This window comes from Blennius ocellaris (genome assembly GCF_963422515.1).
Source record: "Blennius ocellaris genome assembly, chromosome: 7".
NCBI lineage: Eukaryota > Metazoa > Chordata > Actinopteri > Blenniiformes > Blenniidae > Blennius > Blennius ocellaris.
The window spans coordinates 5,945,374-5,958,397 of record NC_137656.1 but is presented as its reverse complement, the minus strand read 5'-3'; the positions used below and the strand labels follow the sequence as shown (position 1 = coordinate 5,958,397).

Genomic DNA, 13,024 nt, shown 5'->3' with positions numbered 1-13,024 from the left:
GGATATTATATGTAACACTGACACAAGCATTAGTCTTCATCCGCAGTACCTGTGATACATCAAGTTCCTTTAATGGGTGACTGTGGCTCAGGTGAGAGCTTCTTCCAGTTCGATCCTGAGTAAGACACTACACTGTTCCCAGAGGATGTTGAGCACTTATAGGAGCTGATACGTAAAGCACTCTGTGACTCTCGAAACAATGTTACTTCATATATACTTCACTTAAATAGTACCTTTCGATTGCGTGAGCAGCCCCAAAGTCTCACACATGGAGGCTGCGGCCATGCAAGGCGCTGTCACTCCAATGGGAGCAGTTTGGGGTTCTTCGGTATGGGGACAGGTCAACAGTGGTAGAGATGGGAATTGAACCCGCAAACGTCCAATTGGGAGACAATCCTCTACCAACTGAGCCATGCCGCCCCAGGTATGCTTATTGATCATTTACTATCAATGCTATTTAAGCAATCTGCTGCATGTCTGTACTTCATCTCACCTGTTTAATTGGAGCTTCTCATAAATGAGTATATACATCTGTTAATTGATGGACTTCTTCTATACGCTCATCATTTCGGCAGGTGTAACAAATGAGACAAACACATGTAATGTTTGTTAGTTAATTGCAAAAGTAAAGTAAATTCACTACTTTTGGAACAATTTTGTATCTTGAATATCTTGCACAACACGTTCTCCACTAGTATAATGGAGTATTCCTTTTTTGGTAGTCATTGTGAAATAAGGCTGCACAAGTTTACTTTTCCTGTTGGTTTTTACAACCAAGGAATTAAAGGACACTATATTATAGTTAAGCCATGCCACTCTGCTTTTCACTTTTTGTCAGGTTTACCTCTCTCATCCCAAATGACTGGATTTGAGTGGTTACAATAGTCCAAGCCAGTCATAGCTACATAAGACGTGCCACATCTCTAAAATATAACTTCTTCCCTTTTTTTTAATGAATGGAACATTGAAGCTCTGATGTTGTAAGAAAGCACACCTAATAGTGAACGGGATTGGTGCACAACATTAGAACACTAGTTCCTCCTGTGCACCATGAGATTAAATGATGAAAGTGTTGATCCACACTCACTATGCACAGAGGGAACAAAGGGGAAATTATGGCTAATTACCTAACACGGTTTCACCTCTTGCTGTCATTTCTCTGCAATCAGCTCTGATAGAGGGAAGTGATTTCATCAACGTGGCCCCATGATCATCCGCAACCATCACCTCCATTAAAAAGAAATTCCAGATCCCAGTTAATTGGTGGGTGTTTTTTGTTTTTTTTGCTGGTTGTATATATTTGCCTCCACGAATTTTTTTTTCGGTGGCTCTGAAACTCTCCTGCGAGGCGGGTACGGAGAGTGAGGCCGGGGTGGTCCGCCTGGTCCAGCCTGCAGCATCACATCCTGTCTGAGTGCGCAGCAGAGGAGCGGCTCCGCGCGTGACTCACTTTGGGAAGAGACGCTATATGGTGCAACTGCTTTCACTCACCGCCCTGCAAAACTTCATGACTTTGGATTATTATTTTGCAAAAAAAAAAAAAAGGGGGATAGAAGAAAAGGAAACATGACCACTTGGATTATCCGGACTTTTTCCCCGTGATGCTCAGAAGAAACTTTTATCGGACAATGTTTTCGCTCCTTTGGGGAGGCTCTCCATGTATGAAGTATATGCGCTTTTTTTTCTCTCTTTTAATTCCAACAGGCCATCACGTCTCATTTCACTGCCTCCAATATTTATACCCTAGCTGGTAATTAACATAATCTTGCATTCCTGTTAATTTCGACAAGTGAAGGACAACACGAATCCGGATTGCCACCCAAACGCAGAATTTTTGGCAGTTCATGAATGCAGCTGTAATCACGCTGGGGAGCCTCGAGTACATAAATTGGTCCATCACGAGAAAGAGACAATCAAGCTCCTTTATGTCTCAAGATCAGCTGCAGTTTCTGCACATTGTCTGTTATGAATAGACCGATCTCCAATTGAGCCTCTTCACTTAGGAGATCTTTTCGATTTTCGATTATACAGCTATTGAAATTAGGATGTGCCGCTCTTCTCCCTCCCTCAGCTTGGTGGCTCGGTTGGCATTTTTTGATTGACAGATGAAATTGACACTCGGGTTGCCTCTTATCAAGCGAAGCATTTCAATCCACCGCTAATTGCAGATATAGTGCCATCTTTTCTTTTCACTGCGTGTGATTGCATGGGAATACAGTCTACTATTGCGCACAAGAGCAATGATCGATCACATATAGTTTTTTTCTTCTTTTTTTTTAACACCCCCAACCCCCTCTCCCTCTCTCTCTCTCTCTTCTAATTGCTTCAAAATTTCTTTTGTTGCCAGGGTTTAAATGCAGGAGAAACTGTTATTCGTTGTTTTGGACCGGATATAATGTGGGTTGGGGCAGAGATGCGTAATGCGCCGAGCGAGCTCCATCTCATCTCCAAATAGGCAGCGTTCAAGACCCGAAAATGGTGAGTCACAAACATCTGGGCGAGTTTGAGCTGCATATCTTTTCATTTCTTTGTCTTACAGACGCTCTCACCAAACTTTTTTTTCCCTGCGTAACGTTATTCTCTGAGAGCGCAGGTTTGCTCGGTAGGAGACGGGGTTGCCGTTTTCAGACCACAGACGGAGAGCAAAAGGCGCAAAGATACATAATTTAAGATATGACGCAACAGCTTCAGGCTGTGATGTGTTAAGAGTGGAGCTGAAATCAAAAATGTGTACGCACTTTTACTGAACCAAGAAAGTGCATGTGCAAACAGGTAACCGTGACGGAATTAATAAATCAAGAGCTGTCACGGCAAATAAAATAATTTTCATCATCATGGAGTAATTTTCCAAATTAGCTCTACTGGACAGACAGAGAGGAAAGAACAACGGAAATTATTTTCGTGTAATATACATGACTGAAATGCCTTTTTCCTGGCTTCTTTCCCATTTTCCCGGAGCAGTCTAAATCCGAGGTGAAGAAGGAGTCCGGGGAGTGCAGCCCTTCCGAGGCCGCCTGTCTTTGCTCTCCGGCGGCCAAGAACCAGTGCGCCAATTGCGGTATGGATATCCAGGACCGATACCTGCTAAAGGTGAGAAATACACACATTAAAAAAAAAAACTTTTAAAAAAACCCTATATGTCTATTTGTTTTGGACGATTCATATTTTATTGTATTTGTTTAATAGCTACTTTGGCCTCACTTTCGCTTCTTAATCTGTCTGAAATTCTGACTCCTTTCATTTGCTCTTTTAAAAAAACACACAAAAAACTATATTGATTAAAAACTAATCACTGACATTAATTGAGGGTATTTAATGTGGTTTTTTAAATTTTATTCCCACTCTCACATTGATGGCCTTTTTGCGTGGATGTGAATTGGATGTTTGTGGCTCCGCAGGTCAACAACCTGAACTGGCATCTGGGCTGTTTGGAGTGCTCCGTGTGCAGAGCGTCTCTGCGCCAACAATCCAGCTGCTACGTGAAAAACAAGGAAATCTACTGTAAATTGGACTATTTCAGGTAGAGCACGACTCTGCCGCACGGATAACATCTTTTAAACAGAAACACACTTCGGAATCGCCACACTTGTACAGATAAATAGAAATTAACGCAGTCCTCCGATCATTTTCTTCTTCTTCTTCTTCTTCTTCTTCTTCTTCTTCTTCTTCTTCTTCTCCTTCTTCGTATTATTATGGGTCTTTAATTAAGAATTATTAAAACCTCTTTTAGTTGAGACTGCTAAATTTAATCAAATTAACCAAAATGTCATCATTACGCAATTCAGGTCATCTCGACATTTGCTCAATTCTATTACAACCATTTCTTTTATTTGATCGTTTTGAGTAATTTATTTACAAATATACCTCGTCAATTTTCTGGATGATCGAAGTTCCGATGACATTTAAACATCACATTTAAATATGGCGACGCGTGGCGATATAAAACTTAAATTAGATATAGCCAATTTGTATAGCTAATAATGTGATTTATATGAGGGCTAACGCACAGACAAATATTAGCAATGTAAATACACAGAGGAGATTAAATGCACTTAGAAATGTAAATACTGTAAATATAAACACACTTAAGTAACACAATCCTATAGAAGGCCCATTAACACATTTATAAAAACTAGTAATTAAATATACAAGCAACATTAAATACAATTCTAAAATTGAATGCTCTAAATGTAAATACAGGTAACACTGACCAGTATACTGATATAATGTCTATACAGAGAACAATCAGATTAATAAATGAACAGACAAAACACAAAGAAAAAACAAAGCAGAAGAAAGATTTTGAGGTACATTATGTAAAAATGTGGTCAGATTTCTCACAGTATGATTTGTCTATATTCAATTAATGTAATCTCCATTTTAATGTAAATTATTTCATTGATCTTTTAATGTAATATATGGCATTGCATTACATTTTTAAATAATTTTAAAATCTGTAAGACAATAATTTAAAAATGCAAAGATTTTGTGTTTTTACAGAATAATTCTTTGCATCATTCCTTTTTTTTTAACCTTGAATGAAAAGAAACAATTTTGCACTAAAGAAAAAATCTGTTCTGCTGTATTTTAACTATGTGATTAATTCTTCAACATAGTTTGACTTCTTTCTGGTTATTTTCACTGGTAATTGATCTTTTTTCTATCCAAGATTACGTTTGGTATGCAGCATAGCACCATTTGTCTTCAGCGGTGATTGAAGAATCTGTTCTTTCACTGTGACTCACTGAAACCACGGGCACCTTTGTGTTATTAAAATGAATTCTGTGTTCAAGCCAGTCAGACTTAATGAGCGCACCACTCCAGAGAAAAGAGCCGGATCACCAATCGGCTGTCATGTTGCATTTCAGGGCAGGCTCTGGACTTCTCATTCTTTTATCAACAAATCACAGAAGCTCAACATGAAATATGAATAATTGGTCATTTTATTTGATTGATTTATTTGTCATCTATGTTGATATAATATGTGATTTTTCCCCAAATTGACTTGATTAATTAAGAATGGAAAAAATGAATAGTTTCATCTTATTAGCTACTTTTATTGCGAAATATAAAACCTTATTAATACAGTTTTTAATTTGTTTATTCTTTCTGCTATTGAATTACCACTAAGAGGCAGGCACATGGGGAATGAGGATTAGTTTCCACTGGTGGACATGTGGAACATCTGACAATCTATTTTTTGCTTTTTGACTGAGTCATGATATTTACTGTTCAAAATGTCCTTTGATTAAGTCCTTTTAGTGCCAAACCAATGAAACGTTAATGCTTTTAAATGTGTTTGGGGGTTTTTGGGTTCTACCTTTTCAGGCACCATGTAAATCCTGTGACTCAACCCTGCAGCTTGTAACTGTTATGGGTTTGCTGTTATAATGTGAGATTGTTCCTTCCAAAGGTGATGAGATTAGTCAAAAACTCAGAACCTGCATTTGAACTCTGGAGATGAACTGAGATAATCGGCAGGTAGCTTTGAGCGTACTGTAGTTAGAAATCACAGCAGAGAGTTTGAATCCCTTTCATGGAAAAAAAGAAAAGATAAATGCGACACCGATATCACGGTCAAGGAAACCATGTAATTAAAATAAACTGAAGGCCTTTGTGCCAATACAGTGCATTGAGTGATGCTTTTGTTTCATGTGACCATACGGATGAGGCCTTCTGAGGCCTTCACAGTAATCAGGTGTTGAACCTTTCAGGGTTGCTCTTGAAATGTCTTTCTTATTGCCCCTCCCAACAGTCACATGGACCTTCCACCCTGATTATCGCGCTGCTCTGATTTAAAAGAGATTCGCTCCGTGACTCTCACCCGCTCTCGTCCTTCTCCCTCACAGTAGGTTCGGCACGAAGTGCGCACAGTGCGGCCGGCAGGTGTACGCCAGCGATTGGGTGCGGCGGGCCCGGGGCAGCGTGTACCACCTGGCCTGCTTTGCCTGTTTCTCCTGCAAGAGGCAGCTGTCAACCGGGGAGGAGTTCGGCCTGGTGGAGGGCCGGGTGCTCTGCCGCAGCCACTACGACATCATGCTGGACAATCTCCGCAGGGCGGCTGAGAATGGTAAGACCACCCATGGGTTCAGACCGGCAGGTTTAACCACCCTACATCGGAAGTTTACATCAATTCACATCAAATCTGGCTTCTCAGAAAATAAGTTTTATTAAAAATGCTGCAACATTTCTCTGGTCTGGCCAGCATGGTTAGGGGTTTTGACATAATAAGACGTACATTTGGAAATCATGCAATTACAATGCACATTTTCTGGTATTTTCAGACAGAAAATATAAATGAAACCAGGTTGATGGCTACTTGGATCTGGACTTATGCTGCCTGTTATAATGTATTTATTTCTGTTAAGTGTTATCTCCTCCATCCACTCTGACTCTCACCATACACAGACTTTGTCTCAAGCCTAATAGTCATGTTTGGTTGAATACTGGCTTTCCCCCCCATGTCTGGTAAATCTTTTCATTCAGGCTGGAAGCGTTGTAACTGTTTCTTTATGATTTTGCGTTGACATTTTTACGAAATCATGTCTCTCACACTCATCACAAATTCAGTTTTAAAAAGTGTGTTTTCATAAGCTAACTGATTGTTTGAACCTTTACTTGTAAAATCGTGCTGGGGAAAAAGTATCCCTCTGAGCCCAAGATGTTTCCCTGGTGCTGCACCCACTCAGAAGCTCTCTGGTTTGAAAACCTTAAATCACAATGGTTGCCATTCAACACTTACAGCAGGTGTATTCAACCTCAACATTTGGTTCCTCAAAGAATATTTATTATTTTAATAGGGTGACCAGGAGCTGTTTTGTAATCCTCCCTTGTAAAATATTTGATAAACGGTGAAGGTACGCTTAAAGCACCTTAATGGGGGTTTTCATAGTTTTGGATGAAGAGTTTAACTTCACATTGTGTTTCATTTTATAAGATATTATAGCTGTTTGGGTCTTTAGGTAATATAAAGCATAACTGTTCTACTGTGAGTTTAGTGTTTTGTGTTCGACATATCTAGTCTTTATTTATAACCTTCAATTGTTCCACCTGTGACACTCATGATTTTGACTTGTCTCCATTACATTACATCCTGTTATACAAATGTATGTTTTAAAAGAATAAGTGACAATTTCCCTCTCTAATAATTTCCTTTCAGCATGGTTTATTATCAGAAAATGAATGGAAATAAATGTGCTGGGGAAAAAAACACATGACCCCCTAAATTTCCCCCCTCAGAAGCTCTGGCACACTCTCAAGAGGAGAACTGTTCCACACTTTTAAAAACCAAATCGGCACAGGGACAACATGCAAACTCCACACGGAATAGCCTTTGAGCTCAGAAGCTAAGCCCAGCCAGCTCATATCTCACAGTCTCCAAAATGTCACTTTCAGTGTTGAAAAAGTTTCCCATGGTGTAAATACTTTGGATTGTGCGGCTGTTAGCAGGAAAACGGTCTAATTATACTCCACAAGCTGTTTGGATAAATCCTCGATTTTCATGAAACAAACTTTGAGGAGCAATCCCAAGATTTTTTTTTTTGTTACTTTGAAGTTGTGGAGCTGCACAATCTGAGTTTGGTGAATGATTTCTGTGTGCCTTCAGGCACGGGGCTGACTCTGGAGGGAGCGCTGCCCACTGATCAGGACTGCCAACCAAAACCGGCCAAGAGGGCGCGCACATCGTTCACTGCTGAGCAGCTGCAGGTACGTGCTGCCCGAGGTCCAAAGGTGTGTCTTCAAATAGGATCGTTTGTCTCATGTGTGTGGATTTGTTGACTTTCGCAGGTGATGCAGACTCAGTTCGCTCAGGACAATAACCCCGACGCTCAGACGCTGCAGAAACTGGCAGAAATGACAGGACTGAGCAGACGAGTCATACAGGTAGGTGGCAAATAAGCAAATGTGGTATCAATGGTAATTAATGAACATAACAAAAGGAGAAACATGTTTGATTTAGCTTTATAAAGTTAGCTGCATTTGACTGAGGGATTTTATTAGTCAATTATATCTTTATTATTTCAGGAAATTTGTTTGCAGTTGAGAAAAACTTTTAAAATCATAACATAATCAGTGAGTCATTTATATTTAAGCAAGAGCAACTTATAGAAATAAGGCAGTGTCAAGAGTCATAAGTGTAGAGTGCCATAAATGGTTGCCTTCTATCCTGGGGTCCCACACCTACAAATCACCTTCTATAATCCAGAGAAGTGCTTGGAGTATGCAAACTCTCCTCATACTTTAAAGTCTTGTGCTTTTATGAGATGGTAGGAGTGGGTGTTTAGCTTCACTGTAATGTGTTAGCAAATCATAGATGAAAGAGGAGGTTTGTTGCCCTTCTAGCAATCTGGGGGTTTCCAATGGGGAAAAGAAAAAGGTTGGGAATTCCTTGAAAATTAATCACAGAGATTGTAAATCAGCTCCATAGTTACTTCTACAAATCCATGTAATTTCTTGTGTCATGTTGTGGAAATCTGCTGACCTGATCAGTTGTTGAACTTGTTAAAATAATTCAAAACCGGTTTAAAAAAAAAAAAAAAGTTCAGAAGAATGAAGAAAAAGGGTAGATTTGTAATTTGTCTCCAATTCTAATCATATTATTTTGATTCAATTTAAAACAACATTGCATGTAATCACCACTTAAAGCTCATTCAAAAAACATGTCCAATATATTTTTCTCTCTCTACAAAGCTATACTATATATATATACATATGCAGCAACAATTTTAGAGGATTCATTAAGAAAATTGTAACGTTCAAACAAGCAATAAAGAGTTCTGTTCGCAGTCTTGCTGCAGCCCATGAAATCTTGTTCTCCCAGTGATCTGGGGAGCTCAGTGTATTGAGCGCAGCGGTCACGCTCGCTGGATGTTCACGTGTCCTGTCTTATCCCGGAGGTTTGGTTTCAGAACTGCCGCGCGCGGCACAAAAAGCAGCCCCCCCAGAACGGCTTCTCCCAGAGCGCACCGCTGTCCCGAATGCCGCCGTCGCTGCCAGACGATATCCACTACTCCCCGTTCAGCAGCCCGGACCGACCACACCTGCTTGCCCTGCACGGATACCTGGACAGTGAGTGTCTTCCCTCTGCTCTGTGTCACTGCATTCTCACAAAGCTTATTTTATGATCTCGCAACGTTTCAACCCCGTGATTTCATTACATCTTTATGACACACAACTGTTGCGCTCAAGTCAGAAATGATGAAGTTGAGTATGTTTTGTTTATGTTGTTCCACACTTATCAAAGGCTGAGGCTCATTTTCACCGACATCTGCAGTAGTTTTAGGGAAACTAATCAGAATTTGACATAAAAACATCTGGGATCAGTTTTGAAAACATGATGCACTCTTGTGAATTAAACCACCAATAATTTATGGTTCGAAAATGAGTCTAACACATTATGCTTCACATTAGCAGGAGCATTCTTCATAGTCTCCCTGTGACATCGTCCGAAAGAACAAAAATATGATTAAAGAAGGGCTGAAACTTTTGAAGCAGAACTCGACTCCTTCAAACCGAATATAAACAGTGAACATGTGACCGGGACTTTGAAACATCACCTGGATTCTTCAGAATAGACTCTGACTTCATACTGGAAGTCTTCAAATTCCACTTGAATTCCAAAAGAAAACTTGTTTCCTTTGAGATGCAGGCATAGATTGATTTAACCTACCTGAACCAGGGTTTGATTTCCAACCCCCAACCGGAACCAGGGTTTGAATCCCTTCCCCCCATCCTTGACCAAGGAAGTTTTTCTTTTCCACCATCACTTGCTTGCTCATGTGGAATTGTTGGGTTCTTCTCTGTAAAAGTCCCTTGAAACGACTGTGTTGTATTTAGGGCCATAGAAATAACATTTTATTTAATTGAGTATAATTAAAATTGGACCGTTTCAAACACCTCAAGTCATAAAACTGCACTGGGACTTTAAAGAATACATTTTTATTATTTCCACCATATCTGCACTGTTAATGTAGATGCGACAAACCAACCAAAATCCTTTAAACCTGATCTTTCACTAGGCTTTGGTCACACGTTATCTTCAACACATGATTGAATAGCATGTGAGAGAACCACAAAATCTTCAAAAGGCACAAGGTTCTCCCTCCACCTGATGTTTATTTTGTCCATTCAGAGCTACTGTAGAAACACGGTGGAGCAGCATGGCTGTCTTTCATGTAAGTTTGTAAAAACGATCATTTGCTTCCGGTCATGCTGCTGGAAGTGTAATTTTAAATATTACTTTTTTGCTCTAATTTGAATTGTTGCACTGCAATAGATGTTATTCAGAGAATTAATTAATGTATCTCTATAGCATCAACATTTAGCTCCGTAAATTCAGCATCTGGCCATATTTATATTTTTAATCACAAATACATTTTGAGAAATGTTTGTTTTGGTTTGGTGTGTCAGAGAGATTATAAATATATATGATGTTGCTATATGGAAATAGTTGACATTTTAGCTTAAAATATTCTTTATTTACTCATTTTAAGTTGAATAAATTGGTTTTCTTCAGTTTTAGATAGTGTAGATAGTGTTACTTTTCATGTAAAGTGAACATAATTATAAAATTTAATAAACGATTAGTTGCATGCAAAAAGTGCATTGCCGTGATTATCCGGCCTTCATATTTTTTTTTAAATGATATCTACTCGCGCAATTATGTAGAGAATTTAAAAATGTGTGGTAACTGGTGCAGGTGCAGTGGAAGAAAAAAAAAGGCTGCGGGGAAATTGGAAGCAAGCACATTTGAAATCAAATGAATTAACATCAAATGCATCTGTTGAAGAGTATCAGGTGTGAAAACTGAGCAAGTTTGACCTCTGTGGCGACCCCTGTGGAAAGGAGCAGCTGAATAGATGCTTGAGATCTGTGTCGCTGTTTTGGCAAATACCACATGCCTATGAGGTGACGGTGATGGAAGGAAAGTTTTGAAATATATTTTGGCTTTAAGGTGAAGGAGTAATGTAAAACCATTAAAACGGTCATGTGGGGGAACTCTGGAACTATCCATGTAATAGAAAAGTGCAGTGAAGGTTTGAATTAAACTCAGCCAGTCCCTGAAGAATCGAATGACCATGGTTGTTATTGTGTTTTAAAAAAAAAAATGTTGAGTGATTGATGATTTTGTGTATTATTTTGTTGATAATTTGCGGTGATAATTTAAAAGCCGTTATAATTTTTAGAGGAAGTGACAATAAATCAAGTACTTTAAACTGCTTTTTCTGTATTGTCAGTTATCGGTCAACTTCGATACAGGGGATTCAGGACAAACCTGTCTTATCATTTATGGGAGGCCTCTCTCAGTTGTAGAGAGAAAGGAATATCTTTCTCTCTAAAACTGACAAAGGCCTCCTTCTATTTGCTCTGGACAGATGTGTGACACATGTGTTTATTCCCAATCTTTCAGGAAAAAACAGCATTAAGGACTTGTTATTTTCTTACTTGAATGGGCAGAAAATCATGGTAGCTTGTTTTCTCTTGCTCTGCCCACATTTACCTACATGAGCAAATATTTTACTGGTACCTGAGGTAATAATAAATCAACCTATGCTGAAGGAGGTAAACTTTTTTGTTGACCATTTGAATGCTTTTCAGAGTTTGCATCACTCGTTGCTATTACTGTCTTCAGCTGAATCACCATAAACTTGCTCACGATGCTTCCCATGTCACTTCTCTCCCTCGTGCAGGCCATCCCTTCTCCGTCCTCGCCGGCCCGGGCCACTTGACCCACCCGTCCATGTCTCTGCCACAGCTTCCCATCAGCCGCTGACCCCGGTGCGTCTACGTGTCTGTCATCGCCAGTGCGACGGTGTTGTGAAGAAAATGTTGGTTTCGGGGATGTCCTGTCGGCCACATCTGCTCCGTTCGGGGAGCGGGGTCCTCGGGCGGCTGTTTCCAATCAGTGGGATTCTTCGTTGTGAGACTGCTGGTCCAAACTGTGGCGATGTCTGCGGGCTGACACAGGAGTTACTTTCATTTTGGGGGGGGGGGAATCAAGAAGAGGACCACTTTCCTTTTTCTTTTTCACGATAACACCAAACATTGCATCCAGTCTGGAGTCATTCCCTTTTGTTTCCACCTCTCATACCAGGCATTTTAATTGCTGCAACATGAGCTTTCACAGAGGCACAAAAGAGGAGTGTCGTAGCAGTATTCCAGTAAAACCTCAGCATTTTATTTTTTATTTTCATTATTTTTTTTATCAGTGATGGGCACATTTGCAGCTTTACTGTTGTTCGTTGTGGTATTGTTGTCAGAAAATGAAGATCCTTATTTATTCAAAAACAAGCTTCACTTTTTAAAAAAAAAAAAGCACTTTTAACTGTCTTGAAATGAAAAATGAAAAAAATAATTCAGTGATTGTACATTGTAAATACTGCTATGGTTTAATAAAATGTATCAGATCTGATGTGTTTGAATGACAGATGAACAATGGACTGTCGGGCTAGTGTGCGTGTGTGTGTGTGTGTGTGTGTGTGTGTGTGTGTGTGTGTGTGTGTGTGTGTGTGTGTGTGTGTGTGTGTGTGTGTGTGTGTGTGTGTGTGTGTGTGTGTGTGTGTGTGTGTGATAAATATACACACTTATTTTTACTCCCGCAGTCACTAAATCTAAAGGTCACCCGTCAGAGGCTAAGTACCTGCACTAACCCGTCATTGAGAGCAATATGCCGCCGCAAACCTGCACATCGTCTCCAATTTACACGCCGAGCTCGACAGGAAATGGCATCAATCCCACTGTGAAAAGCGATTATGGGCGTTTGCTCTCAAAGCGTGGCCATTGATCGGGCAGTTTGTTGGCCTTTGTGAGCTCTTTTACCACAGATTATCCACAGCTGTTAACATTGATTGACGGCACTTAAGCTGCTAATGTGATGGTATTGAATGGGCGAAAGGTAATCGTGAATCAATGTGCAGTTAGTTGTTTTTTTTTAAACAGCATGAAAGTCCACTCTTTCCAAGACACTGGTGTTCACTGATAAAATATTTCAAGTTCAGTACATTTGTGGGTCGTTGTTTTTTTT

At 39.8% G+C, this 13,024-nt stretch overlaps 1 protein-coding gene across 1 annotated transcript; it reads left to right on the top strand.

The window, feature by feature from the left end:
* Positions 1 to 412: 412 nt before the first annotated feature.
* On the top strand, positions 413 to 11,773 carry lhx6b (LIM homeobox 6b; the record flags this gene model as incomplete). Its single annotated transcript, XM_080499949.1, has 8 exons — positions 413 to 424; positions 2,962 to 3,090; positions 3,399 to 3,520; positions 5,850 to 6,070; positions 7,607 to 7,707; positions 7,789 to 7,884; positions 8,898 to 9,069; positions 11,691 to 11,773. The coding sequence occupies 8 exons, from the start codon at positions 413 to 415 to the stop codon at positions 11,771 to 11,773; spliced, it is 936 nt and encodes a 311-aa protein (XP_080356075.1).
* Positions 11,774 to 13,024: the final 1,251 nt, after the last annotated feature.